Source organism: Anabrus simplex, chromosome 3 (genome assembly GCF_040414725.1).
Source record: "Anabrus simplex isolate iqAnaSimp1 chromosome 3, ASM4041472v1, whole genome shotgun sequence".
Lineage (NCBI taxonomy): Eukaryota > Metazoa > Arthropoda > Insecta > Orthoptera > Tettigoniidae > Anabrus > Anabrus simplex.
In genome coordinates this window covers 101943546-101962625 of record NC_090267.1, presented here as the reverse complement: position 1 = coordinate 101962625, position 19080 = coordinate 101943546, and the positions used below count along the sequence as shown (strand labels likewise).

At 36.9% G+C, this 19080-nt stretch overlaps 1 protein-coding gene across 1 annotated transcript in view; it reads left to right on the top strand.

Annotated features, from left to right (window-relative positions):
• The window catches only part of LOC136866034 (uncharacterized), a 62793-nt gene extending 59635 nt beyond the window's left edge, over positions 1-3158 (top strand). Inside the window, exon 2 of the mRNA XM_067142656.2 lies at positions 1358-3158. Within this exon, the coding sequence (XP_066998757.2) occupies positions 1383-2645 (1263 nt within the window). The 5' untranslated portion in view covers positions 1358-1382 and the 3' untranslated portion in view covers positions 2646-3158. The remainder of the gene's footprint in view (positions 1-1357) is intronic.
• The last annotated feature ends 15922 nt before the right edge of the window (positions 3159-19080 follow it).

The window sequence follows — 19080 nt, the reverse complement described above, 5'->3', positions numbered from 1 at the left end:
ACCTTTTTCAATTGTACAAAAAAATATAAGAACACTTTTCTTACATTTATGACTGTTTCATGCACTAAAATAATGTGTGAGCTTTTTCTGTTTTACATTTATATAGCAGTTGCAGGCAGTTCGATTGTGAAGACATTTTGCTAACATCAGTTCTGCCAGTGTGGTTTCAGTCTGGGATTCTAAATAGGCCATCAGTTTGTCCAGATGCATTGTTGCATCTCCACGAGTCATAGTTTCTTTTGATGGAGTGCCGGTTTCATTTTCAAATTCACCATCACTCTCGTCATTACCTGCCGAGGAACAAGAGGCAATAATTTATTCATCTGTCATTATGCCGCAGCCTGAATTACAGTCATTTTTCAACCAGTCATTTACGTCATTTGCATCTACGTCCGAGCCTCAGAATGCGTGCAAATGTGTTAAGGAACTCAGAAGAGTCCACGGTTTCCCATTCTCAATCCCAGGTGAATGCCGGGACGGTAGCTTTGATAGACTGTGTCCGACTTACTTCCAATTCCTGTCCTTGACTATTCTTGGCGGAAAAGACATTCAAGAAGAATCAACACCGTTAAAGAAATACTGTATAAGTAAAAATAATTTTTTATAATTTTCAATCCAGATAAACCAGATTTTCTTTAATATGGTACTCTCAGTGTTCACATGTTTTGCCAGTTGACCCATTTGTATGCCTGGATAGCAGTACACAATACCCTCTTCAACTTTGGGTCTGACATTACTTATCATAGAGTCCCATGTGTTCTGGTAGAGGAATGGCAAATATTTCCTACAGAATTGTACCAAAATATAATGGATAAGCAGCCCTCCCCATATCGCAGAAGCTGTCTTAGCAGCAAAGGGCAAAACATTCCTCTTGTAAGTAAATGAGCGGTGAATGAGACAGTGTTAGGAAACCTTTGGTAAGATAAGGCTTATCCTCTATACTTCCTCTCTTCTCAAACTCAAATATCACTGGGCGAGTTGGCCGAGCGGTTAGTGGTGCGCAGCTGTGTGCTTGCATTCAGGAGATAGTGGGTTTGAGCCCAACTGTCGGCAGCCCTGAAGATAGTTTTCTGTGATTTCCCATTTATATACCAGGCAAATGCTGGGGTAGTACCATAATTAAGCTCATGGCCGCTTCCTTTCCACTCCTAAGCCTTTCTTATCCCAACATCACCATAAGACTTATCTGTGTCAGTGCAATGTAAAACAAATTTTTAAAAAACTTCAATATCCTGTCTTAAAATACCTTTATTTCATGGACCTCTAGTCATGCTTTTTGTGTATAAGAAGTGTTTATTTTAAACCAGTCATTGGTGTAGAGTGTATTCATTCTATTTTATTTTGTTGATTGTTCTAGGATTTTCAAGAAATAACAGAAAGCAATGGCAACGCAAAGTGCCTCCAGAACGGTCAGCAAATCGCAGCTTGAACGTTCACTGAAATCTCAACTCGGGACAGGACTGATCGTCGAAGGGTATGAATGTAAAGCCAATACCAAACCAGGAGAAAACTATGGCAGTGTTATGCTGGCTTTGGACGTCACACTTCGCCGAACAAAGGACTCTCCAGTTGAAACTCTGCAAGTTGTTGCAAAGCTTGCTCCTCCCACAGATTTCTTGCTGGATGTCTTTGATTTTAAGAACACATTTTGTAAAGAAATGAATGTGTACAAGTTAGTAGGTCCAGAGCTTGAGAAACTGCAGATAGAATGTGGTATTCCAGATGAGGACAGGTTAAACATTCTGGCCAAATTCTATGGAGCTCAGACATCATCTAGAGGAGATAATGATCCTGTTGCTGACGTTAATGCTATTCTCTTATTAGAGAACTTAAAAGTTTGTGGCTATAAAATGGGTGATAGGTTAGCAGGTCTTGATCTGAAGCACTGTGAGTTGGTTTTGTCCAAACTAGCCCAATTTCATGCCCTGCCAGTTGCTCTGAGGCAAATGAGACCAAATGTATTTGATAGAACTGTTTTGAAGGCAACTACTAATATAACTATGGGGGGAACAACTCCAGTTGAAGACTTGGAAAAGATGCTTAAAGCAATAAAACAAGAGATTCCTGAAGCTAACTCCTACATAAAAAGAATAAGGAACCACAGCCTTGAGAATCTAAAATATGGAAACAAGTCATTTAATAAGAAACCATTTGCGACTATTGTACACAATGATTTCTGGACAAATAATATGATGTTCCTTTATAATAATCCTCATGATAATTCATGTCCTACAAGTATTAAATTTGTAGACTTTCAAATAACTTTGCTTTGTTCTCCAGTGAGAGATCTTATATTTTTCCTTCTTACCAGTGCATCAGATGAAGTTCTCAGAGACTCTTTTGACCAATTATTAAATCTGTACCATACAAACTTTATTAACACACTGAAAAGAGTTGGATGTGATACATCTGCTTTTTCATTTGAGAGATTCCTTGCTGAAGTCAATGAATTTGCACCAATGGAGTTTCATCATATTCTCTTTATGCTAAATGTAATTTATATAGATAAAAGTGAAGTTAAAGAGCTTTCAGAATTAGATGGCAGTTCAGATCTCAAGTTTGCATCTAGTAGCATTTGTAAACATAAAATACTTAACCTTATTCATGAATTTGACAAGAGGGGTTGGTTGATGAAAACTCAGTGAAGAGCTTCAAAAACTCTTTTTGCTTGTGAAGTTCTTGGCCATTGAGATACAGGCCATTTTCATTAGATTAAAGCAAGATAAGGAGATCCAAAATTGTTCACGTTTATGAACGTCTTTACATTTAATACCAGTAATGGTAATAAATTTGGTCCATTTTCATCTCATAAATTTCATGAAATCATTGTAGTTCAGTAGGCTAAATTCTATTATCATTACTATAAACTGACAAAATTACATTTAGCTGAGACCCTGCAGTGAAACTTGTTTTGAGCCCATCCACCTAGCATATCTATAGTTTACTGTCATTTAACTTGTTAGTAAGATACCCATTATACTGGAAGTTATGAATCTACAAGTAAGTTACCATGTACAGTATTTTAATTTTATTTTGTTGTAGTCAAAACTTTGTTTGCATTGTATGTATAATTACAAATTTAACCTTGAAAAAAGGGTCTTTCTACATTTGTAATTTTAAAATGAACACGATAAAAATAAAATAATATGGTACTATTACTGCATTTATGTTTTACTAGCTGTTACCCATGGCTTCACTCGTGAGGATTTCATAAGCTGACAAAAATGAATTGTTCGTCAGTAGCCTACTGCACTAAGACATTATCTAAAAATCCCTAAGTATAAAAACTTGCTGCAAAATTGTATTTCATTTACACCAGAACCTCTTTGTAAACCACATTTGTAGCATTGGCTTTTGGGGCTAAGATGACCAAGCTGTAGCAGATCTAAATCTGGAACATGCGACATGGAACTCTACATGTGAGAAACAGTATTAAAAAAAAGGGGGGGGTCTTTATTTCTAAAGGAGATTACAAATAAAAAATTTCACACCTGTAACATGTTAAGTTTATGAGATATACTGCAGATATACTAATATTTTAAAAACTGCCCTTCTCCTGGGCTGAGAGTTCATCGTTGAGGCCTCCGGTTCACAGAATTTCGGTTTCAATTCCAAGCTGGGTCGATATTTTATTCGCATGTGATTAATTCTTCTGGCTCCAGGACAGGTTGTTTATGTTTGTCCCAACACTCTCCTCTTCATATTCATTCAACACACCACACTACCAACCACAACAGGAATACGCAATAGTAATTACATCCGTAAACATAGGGTTGGCGTCAGGAAGAGCATCCAGTCGTAAAACAGCGTCAAATCCACATGTCCGACACAGTTCGTACCAGCGACCCTACAGGTGTGGAAAAATCAGAAGAAGAGAAGATACTCATTTTTAAATATTATCCGCTTTTTAAAACTTTTTCACCACCTTTAGTGGATTTTCCAGAAAAGTGCGTTCATTTATTTTTAAAGGTCCAAGTACGGCCTACCAATTTTAAGATCTGTAACGTCTTCCGTTTCTAAGATATATGTATCCTCATATAAAGAATTCAACTCCTTCCTCACTTCTTTTCAACCCTCACCCCATAACTGGATTTTCTGAAAACAAAAATTTGTGTTCTTTTATTTTAAAGGCGATTCCAAATACCAAATTGTATGTCTGTAACATGTTAGGTTTTTTGTGATATATTATAGATAATCTCACTGCTGTAAGCATACTGGAGCTGATCTTGCCATGGTTACGGGCAGTTCATTTCTTTATCCAATTCCTAGAGCAGGGGTAGTGTGGTGCCAATATCTCAATAACAGTTGGTTTTAGGGCCTTAAAACATGGTTTTTGTTCTTTGCGTCATGGGGCTTAAAATGAGCTTTGTCTCATCCTTGTACGACAAATTCGATATATCGCCTATATTAGCCTAGTATTTTTATATCTCCGCATGTCGCACCCCCCCCCCCCCCCCATCAAATTGTTTTGAAAATAAAATATAGCCTATAACACTCAGGGATAATGTATCTTTCTATTAGTGAAAGTATTTTTAGAATAGGTCCAGTAGTTCCTGAGATTAGCCATTACATACAAACAAACTTTACCTCTTTATAGATTAGTATAGATTAACTCCCAATGATGTTTATTACACCATACATTTATTAAAGTTTAACAAGAAGTTTTTCCCTCTGGTATTCTGAGAGGCAATTATGTACTCTAATCACTTTATACAGGCTGATGAAAAATTCTATACCTTCAAAGAGTTCCTTCACAGTGTGGGGTCATCTGTCACTGCCATGAACACATCCCATATCATTTTAACTTGTCTCCTACTCTTCACATGGCAGTGTATTTTTATGTCTTTACTCCATCCTTTGGCTATATCTGTCTGTTCACATACTTGATTGGTGGTAGAGCCATTTGATAGAACAGAGACTAGTTATGTATGGTGAAACTTAAATGCTGATTCTCTGGTCATCATTGATATTGGACGAGTTATTGGTTAGGCTATGTTAATACTCTCGTCATCAATGAGATTTTCACTTAAATTAAAGAACAAATTCCAGACAAATCAAGCCAAGTTTTTAGAGCAGAAAAAAATCTATTTGGCACTCCATGTCATATGATATTGACATGATAAAGATCTCCAGCATCACATTAAGTGTTTACCTGACAACATTAAAAAATCAACAATAGGTTTTCCAATAGGATACTTTTTTTTCCTGTCATCTGGTCAATATTGACAAATTAAAATGCTCATATGCTAGATGTGGTCATAGAGGTAAATTTAATGTTTAAAATAATGTTAAGTCAATGACACAATAACTGGGGAAAATATTAATTTGCTGGCAGGACCTAGTGTTTACAGTGCACTATGTCTTCTGATATAGGCTAGAGCAATTCTGTTACTTTCATTGATCTGTCTCAGTCTTATCCTTGGCTTTGACAATATGAAAGTGACTGAGGTATGAGTGATGCTAGTAATGTCATTCCTTCTGCAGCCAGTCCCTGCTATGGATGGTGTGAAAATGTTGCTCATAGGGTCGGTTTGCGCATGCATTTCAGTGGGCTTGGCAGACTGATATGTAATAGCAACTTCTGGCTCGGTGAGGAAAGCAACGGGAAACTACCTCACTCCTCATTTCCCTAGTACGCCTCTTCAGTGATGCCTAGGCCAACTATAACATCTGATGGCAGAGCTGTTGAGGATCCAACCAGCCTCAGGGCTGAAGACTGAACATAGATAAGAAGGGCTAAAAGAGAATGGAACAGTTTACCAAAGGACATCTTCACCGCTTTCCCAAAAGATGTGCATTCCTTCAACGATGGAATGAGGTCATGACAGGAGAAAGTAAGAGCTTGGCAAGAGACAATATTATGAGTAGCCTAATTTTGGATTTTGTTTTGTAATTCATTATGATTTTGCCACCAGGAAAAATACTCCAAATGCAATGTTGTTATTCTGATATCATTAGAATAAAATTTTGACAACAGAATTAATGTCTACAAAATTAATTTTGTCTATGTATTTTGTATGTAATGAATTTGATTAGTATTCTTTTAATTGTTTCTGTCAGATAATTTGAACTTGGAATAAAATGTCAATAAGAATTGAAAATATTCAGGCCACTTACTCACACACTCATCAGCGCTACAGTCCATGTAGAACCTTGGCCTCCTTTGTTACCTTTCTTCACTCCTCACAGTCTTTTACTTTCCTTCTCCAGCCTTTAATATTCAGCTTCTGACGTCATCTTCCACATCAATGAGCCATCTTCTCCTAGGTTTGTCCCTCATAGCATTCTAGAATCTGGTATTCTCTGAACATGCTCAGCCTATCTTATTCTTCCTTGCTTTTCACTAAACTATTTGGTTGTCCAAACAGTTCTTCCACTTCTGTATTTGTTCTAATTCTCCAACCATCCTCCTCTCTCACTGCTCCAAATATCTTCCTTAGTATCTTTCTTTCCCATCTCAGCAACCAGTCTTCCTTTCTGGTGATCATCACCCAGCATTCAGAACCTAAGTATCTATTGGTCTCAGTCATCATCATCACCATCGTTGACCAACTGCAGTTTCCCAGGTGTGGTATATGAGCCCCTTCCATTTTGTTCGGTCCATAAACCATTCTTCGTTCACAATCTACTCCCAATCCTGTCTTCTTTCCTCTACATCCTTCTTCATTAAGTCTGTCCATTTTTCTCTAGGTCTGCCCACTGGTCTCTTTCCCCTTATTTCTCTTTCATACTCCTTTCTTGCAGACCTGTTGGCACCCATTCTTTTCACATGACCAAACCACTGCAGTCTTGCCTTTTGGATCTTCTGGAGTAAGGAGTCTTCTAGTCCTATGTCTTCTCTGACTTTTTCATTCCTGGTCTTCTGGATCATTTCTGCTGCTTGGAGTTTTGAGTTGTCCTTTCTTGTTAATGTAGCTGTTTCCAGGCTGTATCAGTCTCAATATGGTTATATATACAGTATTTTGATTTTTGTATTCCTGCTGACATTTCTACTTTTAAACACGTTTTGTAATGCATAATAGGATTGATTTTACCTACTTTCACCTGAAGTCCTAAGTCGCATGCTTTATTTTCTAACGAGCTGTAGCGTTCTTCTAGTACGCTTCTGTTCCTTGCAATGAGTGCTGCATCATCCACATATGCCACCACTTGAATCACTTTTTCCTCGTAAATTGAAAAGGTATGTAGAGAGCACATCTCCTTGTCTCAAACCTTTCTTGACCAAAATCTCTTAGATATCTCTTGTTCCTTTCTTACTTTACACACCGGGGATTTTTTTATTTTTACTTTTATTGAATCACAATAAAATGTCATTGTATTGAGTAGGTGGACCTTGAAAGAATTTTACTTTACTGGCTTTACATCGTACCGACACAGATAGGTCTTATGGTGACGATGGGATAAGGAAGGGCTATGAGGGTGAAGGAAGCGGCTGTAGCCTTAAATAAGATACAGCCCCAGCATTTGTCTTGTGTGAAAATGGGAAACCACAGAATACCATTTTCAGGGTTGCCGACAGTGAGGTTCAAACTCACTATCTCCCGAATGCAAGCTCACAGATGCGCACTGGAACTGCATGGCCAAACTTGCTCGGTTCGTACATACTGTAACTTGCATAGTCATTTCAATCAGTCTGCCCACTTTCTGTGGGATTCTAAATTCTCTGATGTTGTTGTTTGAGTCATCAGTCCATAGACTGGTTTGATGCAGCACTCCATGCCACCCTATCCTGTGTTAACCTTTTCATTTCTACGTAACTACATCCTACATCTGCTTGTCAAATCCATACCTTGGTCTACCCCTACTGTTTTTACTGCCTGCACTTCCCTCAAAAACCAACTGAACAAGTCCTGGGTGTTTTAAGATGTGTCCTATCATTCTATCTCTTCTTCTAGTCAAATTTAGCCAAATTGATATCCTTTCATTAATTTGATCAGTATCTCTTCATTTGTGATTCGATCTATCCATCTCACTTTCAGCATTCTTCTGTAACACCAAGTTCTCTTTCTTTCTCAGCTAGTTATCATTCATGTTTCATTTACGTACACTTCCTTGCTCCAGTTGAAAATTTTCAAAAACACCTTTCTAATTCCTATATCAATGTTCAAAGTGTGCACATTTCTTTTCCTAAGTAAGGCCTTCCTTGCTTATGCCAGTTTGCATTTTGTGTCTCCTTACTTTTGCCATTGTTAGCCATTTTACTACCCAAGTAACAATATTAATCCTCTTCCTTTAAGACTTCATTTCCTAATCTAATATTTCCTGCATCACCTGACTTTGTTCGACTGCACTCTATTACTTTAATTTTGGACTTATTTAATTTCATCTTGTACTCCTTCACTAAGACTCCATCCATATCATTCAGCAATTTCTCCAGATCTTCTGTAGTCTCAGATAAAATAAAAGTATCATCAGCAAAACTCAAGTTTTAAAAATTATTCCCACTGTCCAGTTTGGGCATTTTCTCTTTATTCCATACTTCCTCAATTAGCTATTCTTTTCTCTCTGTACTACTCGACTGTTTGCCTTTTTCTCCTTTGAAGCATTCCTTTTGTAGCTTTGTTTCTCTCTTGAACCATCTTGCATCCTCTTTTACCTTCCATTCAAGTTTGATATACCCCAATTGAGAGGCCAATCGATCGATTGTTCCTAGTGAGCTGTCCGCAGCTTCGGTGATTACTGTTTTCAGAACTTTCTATCTCTCCACTGTCCCATAATTCCATTTTGATTTTCAAAGTCTGTGCAAGTTACTTCCTATATTCCTCTTTCTTCTCAATATTTCTGAGTCTCTCAACATTATGTTTCTGTTTCTTTCTTCTCTGTTTAAATCTAATCATATCAGTTTTCTTTTTGTACCTTGTCCGGCCTATATAGTGATCTGTATCACCGTTGGCACCTCTGCAACTCCTAACATCTATAATATCCATTGCATGTTGCCTGTCTATAATTATATGGTCTGTTTGATTCCTTGTATCTCCATCTGGTGATATCTAAGTTTCCTTCTTAATGTCCTTTCACGAAGCCCAAGTACTTTTTACTACTATCTCCTTCCCAATGGGAAAGTCTGCAAGCCTTATGCCATTGTCATTACTTACTTCATACAAACTTTCTTTTCGTATTGTACTCCTATACACGTCCTCTCTTCCCAATTTTGCATTCAGTTCCCCAAGAAACATTTTTTGACATCTGTCTTTGGAGTTTGTTAATTTGTTCTTCCAGTTTTGAGTAAACTTCATCTTTCCCATCTTCCTTTGCCTACTCTGTTATATGTACGCAATCCTACACATAACCTAACTCTTGTAAAACCTTCAATTATTATGTTAATACATTGTAAATATATTTTATTAAATCCTAAGTGTATTGTAAATTTTTGTCTTATTTCAAATACATATTGTGAATATGTCTAACTTCAAAACCTGTGTAGTCATGGGCGCCCATAGGATAAATTGCAGGGGGGGGGGGGGGGGGGGGCTAGACCTAGGGGTATGTAGTATTTTTAATATTTTGGAAGATGAATGTCGACTTGTATTCCATGGTAGAATACCACACATGGTATACCCTACCACTTCTACGTAATACCGATTTTAAAACTATTTTCTTGAAAGAAAAACAGCTGACTATATTAGATTTTTTCCTTTCCCTGAGGGCTAGAGGGGGGCCGCATCCCCACCTTGCCCCCAGGTATGGGCGCCCATGTGTGTAGTCGTAAAACTGTACAAAACTTTGTAATATTCGTATATTGGGTATAATCCACTATCATTATGAAACATATGGAGGTTCCTGGAAACTTACTGTAATGATTTATTATCCAAATTCATGTAGAAACATTAGGAATGTTATAGATTTCTCCAGGTGTGTTTGTAAACCGTAAATGAACATTTGAGTTTGATCTATTCCAATCGAGAGGCCGGTTGATCGATTGTTCCTTGTACATTCCATTTAGAGTGTTGCAAGAAAATTTTCAGAAGTCAGTATTTCTAGACTGTTTGTCGAACAGTGCAAGGAAGTGAACGTATCTCGTTGATATTTATTTACACCAAATTAAAATCGCATTGAGAATGATACTGTGGGAACATATACAAAATACTGAGCTGGCAAGACCGAGAGGCCAGAGTGGGAGTTGGTGAGTTAGAGTGAGTGTTACAGTGAGCTGAGGATTTGGTTGATATCTGCACTTGTCAGGATCAACTTGAGTGAGAGGGTAGTCAGTCTTGCCTTGTGATGGTAAAGTGAATAATCAGTGTGTGAACTTATTGATATCTGTACTTTTCAGAACCGACTGTGTGATGGTGAAGTAAACGATCAATGTGAGGACTTGTTGATATCTGTATGTGACAGTATAATTGTGTATAACTGTGTGTTGTTAAGGAATAGACATAGCAGCAGTTTATACAAGAAAGTGAACGTATCTCGTGTGATATTTATTTACACCAAAATAAAATTGCATTGAGAATGATACTCTGGGAACATATACAAAACACTGTCATGGTAAAGAAATTTGCTATAAGTCTCAAAGAACTCATTCTGTCATTCATTGGAGTTAAGTTTATTATGTTGGGATTCACAGATTTTTGCAGAAGAAATCCAGCGCCATTACTACTTATATCTCCTCCACTGTACATCAGAATATAGTTACCTAATGATATCATTCATTGTCCTTTCCATCATATTTCTTGCAGCTCTGTAATTTTCAGTCCATCCTGCAACACTATGTTACCATGTGTACCTGTTCAAGTGTGACAGGGGACGACAGAAATGTTCAATTAGTAAGCAAAGGACAGACAGTGTTTAGGCTGACTGCATAAAGCTTCAAGCTGAATCATACAGTGATATCACTAGGCATGACTGGTACTCTTAGGCGCTGTTCACACTAAGGCGATATAAGATAAGTGATATATAGTAAGGAATATATTGCGATGATGTATTACTAGGAAGGTTCATGACACTGGGCGATAAATCGGCGCGATCTGGGTGATAAAAATTTGGTGGGAACACAATTCTCACTACATCAGTTACAAATATGAGTTCAAACATTCTAGTGGCTTATTGGTTCAGGTGTAGGATGAGAACAAAATGAAAATACTGGGTACATCCCTACAATCTTACCAACCAGCACCAAACCTCGGCTGTTGTTTCTCAAAGGCTGTCTCAACATGAATCAAAATTCAGGGATTTTCATCGAATGAATCTTGAAAACTTTCATTTTCTGAAAAGCCTAGTGTCATGAACCCTTGAAAAAAAAGATACACCCTTCAGGAAGGCCATTTCTTCAGATAAAAAACTTCTGATTACTATACGGTAAGTAGATATGAATATAAAAAGCCGTATAAAGAAAATTTAGCAGTTTTAATATGATATATTTTTTACATATTTCTTTTACAAATTGTACCAATCAGTTCCACTAAATTAATGAAAGGTATTACAGAATTGTCTTCTCTTCTTCCCGTCATGTTCACAGCTCGAAATATCGTACGATACCAATCGCTGAAGAGACTAGCAAGCTGCACTTCAAGAGATATGTCACTTGCGATATGTTGTGCAATTGCGCAGCTGTGAACCCTTTTTATCTTTATCGCCTCCCTTTAGATTTCAAGTATCTGTCTGTGCGTGTCGCATATCGTATATTGCTTACGATATATCACTTATCTTATATCGCCTTAGTGTGACCGCAGCCTTAGTGTGTTGTTTTGAAATGCTGTTAGGTAAGGTCAGAAAGGTTATCGGAAATGTTTATGTTTCGAACAGCAGAGACCGCAGTGGGTTACTAAGAGAGGAAAGGTGGGTAAACTGGAGCAGGACAATACTAACAAGGGCCAGGTCCTCATTACGATAATGATAACATACTGACGTAATGAACTGCTACCTGCAAAATGGCTAATTTTTCTTAAAAAGGAATTTAGCATAAGAAATATTCTCTCTTTTATTGACAATGCAAAAAAAACCTCTTAACAAGAAAATGATCTCCTTCAACGCAAGAGAACAGGACTAACAAGTACCACTACTGTTGTACAATGCAAGTTCTAAAAGAAGAATACAAATTTAACAAATTATTAATGACCAGCGCAGTTTAGGTTAAAAAATCAAAAGGGGAAATAAGTTAAAGGGTTTAAACAGGTCAAGAGAATGGGGGTGGGGGCTATCCATGAAATCCTGAACAAAGGAAACATTATGCTAACAACTGAAAAGTGATACAAAATTCAAAAACAAAATCACTCAATTCAGGACAAAACCTGAAAGAATAAGCATTGATTCAGTCCAAGAGTTTCTGAATTTATGCTAAAACAATTGTTTGCACTTCACAGTTATAATCAGACTTGAACAAAGGGTTTAAACAACCCACACTCAGATATGGAGCCTAAATATAAGGTTACTCTAGGCAGCAGATACGTTTAGCACTCATAGTTTCTTCTCAAAGTTCTTTCTTTAAATCAGGCAAAGTCCCAAGCCGAGATTCCGTAAAACCTCAAATAGAAGTAAAACAAACAGAGTTTCTGCGTTTAATCTTACCAAGAATAGAATGCTGCATTACTCAAAGTTCCATTTTCTGCATTAAATTTATGAAGAATAGAATACTGCATTACTCGAAGTTCCAGTTTTTGCATTAAATTTACCAAGAGTAGAACAGTACATTCCTCAACATTCCTTTTCAGTCATCCCTTCCCGAACTGCCTCACTGCCAATCCACCAACCAAGTTCATTATTACCACAGTAGTGAGAGGACAAAGATCTCCTGTGACAGCAGTCCTCGAAGCTATGACTGGTTTTAGAACAGCAAATGACTACCATACTTAGCAGTTTCCCAGCTCACCCTGTCCATCAAAGCAAGAGCTTGACTCGGCACACAGTTTTCTTGCCTCACCAAGCACACTAGATGCAGAACGAAAGTCCAGTGATATACTGGCACTATGAAAATGTGGTAGAATATTCCAGAGCAGAGCTGGAGTAGTCCAATAAGACTGTGGGAGGCATGGAGATCAGTGACGTGTAGAGGGGAAACTGCAAATCAACAAGGGAGGTAGTTGCGAAGTGTTGCTGCCAGTATCACATGGACAGCTGTAGGTTATGAAGGATCTTCATGCATCGTATCAAGAATCCGTAGAAGCAGGATTTGTAGTTCAAGGTAGTATAAAGCTGAGGCAAGAACAGCCGCAGGTGAGTGATTATTACAATACTTACCCTTTTCTTCCCTTATTTCTTTGAACTTGCTGGGTCTCCTTACAGTCTTCACATTCCAGGTGACTAAGGTGACATCCATTTTCCTTCCCATTAGCCTTTTTCTTCACCGGGTCATCTCCAGGGCACCAACATTAGTATTCATATTCATCCAACGCGATTCCAAGGTATTTGTAACATTTTATTTTTACGAGGTAGGGGAGTTAACCCTATGGAGGATCAGGGTATCAATCATATTCTGACTCATCACTTTAGCCTTTCTGGCTTGGGTGGCCCTGCCAGGAGCTTATGGTCCCACCAGTATAGCTCTAAGGATCATTTGAACATTCAAGCCTCCAAACAACACCTGGCAAAATATGATTTGCCTTCTAGAAGGTGTCGATACCTGCAGGAAGATTCAGGCTCTTTAGGCTTTTTCAATTGTGAAATTTTACTTGAAGAGCTTGAATATTTTAAATTCTTGGTGATAAAACATTTTATTCTTAGCTGAAATTATCTGACAAAAACAATAAATAGATGATCTTGCATATTTCATACAATGTTCCTATTTGTAAGACCATTTGCAACATTGAATAAGGCTTTAATTAAGGTACTATGTAAATAGGGGAATATTTTTCTTATGTGCTCAGAGCTAATTGCTATGAAATTCCATTGCATTTTGTATTTAGGCTTTTTCAATTGTGAAATTTCACTTAGAAGAGCTTGAATATTTTCAAATCTTGTTGAAAGTATATTTGCAATTGGTGAAATTAAGTTCTAGGAACTTCATTCTTGATTCAAAAATATTTGTTGATAGTTATAATTTGTGCCATTTTGAATCAAATAATAAAATATATTCCTATTTACCTATGTAGTACCTCTATTGTAAGGCATGTGGGGAAAGTGTATGGAGGAAAGAGAACCAGAGTAGAGTTATTCAGGAATTCAGTTAAGGAAGATGTTGAGGAAAGTAGAAGGGAAGGAGAAGGTGGTAATTTTCCACATTGGTACCAACAATGTAAAGCAAGCAGGTAAAGGAACAGAGACTGTTATTAGTGAGTTAAAATGTAGAAGAAATACTGACTGGAGGGTGATTGGTGATTTAGATGGGACTGTGAAGTGGGTGTGTGGGAAATTGAGAGTGAGATTTGTAGAACCTTATGGCTGGGTGGGAGATAGGGACCTACTGTATGCTCAGAAGGCCTTCCCTTGAACTGCAATGGTATGCACGGTGTTTGTTTAGAAGAGTTATAGGAAGGACAACCAGGGAAATGAGCTGAACTAGCGAGCGGTGGTAGGAGTATAGGGGTATAGGAAGGTGGAAGTCCAGTAAGGATGACATAATGTTATTAGTGTTAAATTGTAGAAGTATTGTAAAGAAAGGAATACAATTAAGTAATTTAATATATATATATATATATATATGTGTGTGTGTATGTATGTGAGCACGCGTGCATGTGCTTGGAGTTATAACTAATCCTGTTATTTTGATGATTTTATATGGTTTATATTTCCCATTTTGATTATTCTTGGACTATTCAGAAGATGACTACCGGTATTTGATATTTTAATAGTGTGTGGTAAGGAAGTGTGTGGTAAGGAAATGTGAACGACAGGAAGCATGACCAACAAATTGCAAATAAGTTAATATGGGAAGGGCATCTGATCCAGAAAGCTCTATAGAGAAACTGAAGTATTCATTCATTCATTCATTCATTTATTTAGCTCCAATAGACTGTACAATTACATATTTTGAAATATGCCAACGGTATAGGACTTGTCGAGTGATTTCCTAATACTAACAATAATATATGCATAATAATGAACATTTTGAAAAAGAAGAAAAATACCTCAATGTTAGGACAGCACATCTTAATTTTTTTAAATAATAAATAATATTCATAACCAATATTTACAAGACAAAATAAAAATAAAAATCTATTGGTGTGGTGTTAATAATATGTACATAATCAATGTGACATTAACATATTTTTAAGGCTATATACTAGATATTAGGAACATTTACAAGTTAATAAGTAATAGCATCATTACCAGCAATTCATCATGTATTCTTCTTTACTATAGAAGCAGCTACTCAGCAGGAGATTTTTTAAAGCTGTGTTAAATGAACTAATGGGACTAATATAATTAATCTTATTTGGAAGCTTATTATACAATCTGATTCCAACAGAGTCTACATGTCTCAAGGCAATGGTTTTACTCTTGTGCTCGATAAAAATATTATTTCTTGTTCGCGTCTGGTAACTGAGCTTGTCAAAATTCTTTCTGAAGTGATCAATATTTTTTTCACGTGTAGAATGCTTTGCATGATGTATATGATTGGTACTGGGAGTATCCTTAGTCTCTTAAGTAATGGTCTGCAATGATCTAACCTGTTATGTCTCGATATAATTCTGATATTTCGTTTCTGTATTCGAAAAGTAACATCAAGATTTGATTTGTAGCAGCCCCAGAGATCAATAGCATAAGTGATGACTGAATGGAAATATCCAAAATATGCTATACTAACATATTCTTCACTACAAATATTAGCCAAAACCCTTAAGGCAAAACAAACAGAACTCAGTGTTCATGAACCTGTTTTTGTTGTAGTTAAAAATAAATGTGATAGAAAGGAAAGTCTTAAAAGTAGGATTATTAGGCAGTACCATATGGCTGATAAAGCAGGCATGAGGCAGTTTAAAAAAAAAAAATATGATCAGTGGAAAACGGTAAATAAAAATGTTAACAGACTATGGGATGTGTTTAAAGCAATTGTTGAGGAATGTGAAAACAGGTTTGTACCTTTAAAGGTGGTAAGGAATGGTAAAGACCCACCTTATTATAATAGAGAAATAAAGACACTAAGAAGGAGCAGGTTGGAAAAAGAGTTAGAAATGGGTGTGGAAGTAAGGAGAAATTGAAGGCACTTACCAGGAAATTGAATCTGGAAAAGAAGGCAGCTAAGGATAACATGATGGCAAGCATAACTGACAGTCATAAAAATGTTAGTTAAAAATGGAAGGGTATGTATAGGTATTTTAAGGCAGAAACAGGTTCCAAGAAACACATTCCAGGAATAATTAATGAACAAGGGGAGTGTGTATGTGAGGATCTTCAAAAGGCAGAAGTATTCAGTCAGCAGTATGTAAAGATTGTCGGTTACAAGGATAATGTCCAGATAGAGGAGGAGACTAATGCTAAAGAAGTATTAAAATTTACATATGATAACAATGATATTTACAGTAAGATACAAAAGTTGAAAACTAAAAAAGCAGCTGGAATTGATAAGATTTCTGGGGATATACTAAAGACAATGGGTTGGGATATAATACCATATCTGAAGTACTCATTTGATTATTGGTTGAAGGAGCTGTACCAAATGAATGGAGAGTTGCTATAGTAGCCCCTGTGTATAAAGGAAAGGGTGATAAAAATAAAGCTGAAAATTACAGGCCAGTAAGTTTGACATGCATTGTAGGTAAGCTTTGGGAAGGCATTCTTTCTGATTATATTAGACATGTTTGCAAAATAACTGGTTCGATAGCAGGCAGTTCGGTTTTAGGAAAGGTTATTCCACTGAAGCTCAACTTGTAGGATTCCAGCAAGATATAGTAGATATCTTGGATTCATGAGGTCAAATGGATTGTATCATGATTGACCTGTCTAAAGCATTTGATAGGGTGGATCATGGGAGACTACTGGCAAAAATGAGTGCAACTGGACTAGACAAAAGGGTGACTGAATGGGTTGCTATATCTCTAGAAAATAGATCTAAGAGAATTAGAGTAGGTGAAGCTTTATCTAGGTAAGGGTTATTCTGCCCAAAGGCAGATCCGAACCTCCGCAGAGGTGTTTCTGAGCCGGAGTTTACGTGCGGTATGGTGGCCAGTTCCTTTCCGCTCCTCCATTCCCTTACCCCCCACCAACAGCGTGTGGCAACCCATCCAACTCCTGACCACGCCCAATGTTGCTTAACTTCGGACATCTCACGGGATCCGGTGTTTCAACATGGCTACGGCCATTGGCGAAGCTTTATCTGAGCCTGTAATAATTGAATCGTGCAGTCGAGTAAGGAACTAAGTCAGATTTTGCTACTTTTCAGGAGAGCAAAAAAAACTGATTTTCTACGACACGCTTCAATGAATAGTTCCCATTATTTTATATAATATTTAGATGAGTGATAGATATGTAATGGAGGTAACAGGAAAATGTTCAAGAAAAATTTATAAATTTTATGACCTTTGAATTTTTTTGATGTAGTTCCTTTCCCCAATAACACCGAAAAAAATTTGGGGGTTGGGAATAAATCTCTCATACGAACTATACCAACCTTTGTTATATATTAAACATAGCATAATGCAATACATAAGCACTGTTTACAGTTTATTCAACAGAAAATAGCAAGGAAAACAAATACAAATGACCTTGAAGCGCCAAATAACTGCAGTATTACAATCGAGACTACTAACCTAAGGGGAATTCATTGGCTGCGAAATAATGTCCAAATAAAATGCCAAAGCATCCTCATCTGCAACATATTTCAACAGTTTATGCAAGTCCTTAATCTTCTCAGCTTCAAATCAAATCAAAATCTCTTTATTTGGAAATGAGGTGTCTACCTCGGCGGCAAATGGTACACTAAAATACATTATTGTCAAGCACTAAATATTAAATGAACAATAGAAGAAAATTTTCCTATAATACAATACAATTTACGCTAACAATTTTTTCTATTAAACACACAGCTCATTCTTAATAAATTTATATTGTTTACAAAATTCTACTTATAATATCTCCTGTACTACTTACAAATATAGTCAACTGATATACAGTATGTGGAATTACTTCAAATGATACTATACAACTGGTATACTTTACATTGCATTTATTTACTTTTTTTTTTTTTTTTTTTTTTTTTTTTACCCATTCTGGAACCTAAGTAGCATAACGACCTGCTGCGTCTTAACCAGAGCCCCTTTTGCCACCAATTTTCAGAGTTCCTGAAGGGCCTTCACAGCTACCGTAGCAGTCCCAGGGCCCTCGAAGTCCCCACTGTACTTCACCCCTACAGGCAGTCCCCTACTTTGGCTGTCCAACTCCTTAGACCAGGGGATAGAATTAATTTAATCACACACATTTTTTAAATTTTATTTACAATAACCTGCACTGGTCAAATGCCCTCTAACACTTCATTTATTTTTTCTGTTGCTGTTTATTCTCTTCTTGAATATCTGTACAGATTTTGGAAAAGGATCAAACACTACCCCTGGTACTCTGTTCCACTCCTTCACACCCTTCCCAATGAATGAAAATTTACCCCAATCGCTTCTGCTAAAATTCCTTCTAATTTTATATTTTTGATCTGTCCTGCCGATATAATTATTTTCCAACTGAAGCCTCTCACGGATATCTCCCCATGCTTCTTCTCCTGTATAGGCTCTATATAATCCTCTAAGTCTAGTTTTCTCCCTTCTCTTACTTAAAGTTTCCCACCCAAGTTCCTTTAACATTTCTGATACACTACTCTTTCTTCCAAAATCCCCTGTTACAAATCTTGCTGCTTTCCTCTGCACACTATCTATTTCTTTTATTAGGTATTCCTGGTGAGGATCCCAAACACTGTTTGCATATTCCAATAATGGACAAACCATACTCAAGTAACTTTTTTCTTTTAATTCTTTATTGCATCCTTTAAGTAGCCTCATTATGACATGTAACGATCTGTATGCTTGCCCAACAATGTCATCAACATGACCCTTCCAGTGCAAATTACTTTCAAATCTCACACCTAAGTATTTGCACTTGCCATCTTTTGGAATAACTACCTCATCCAAAGTATATTCAAATTCAGTTTTAAAGCTCCTGTTTGTAAAAGTTGTAACAGTTGATTTGCCTCCATTAACCTTCATATTATTTTCTTCAACC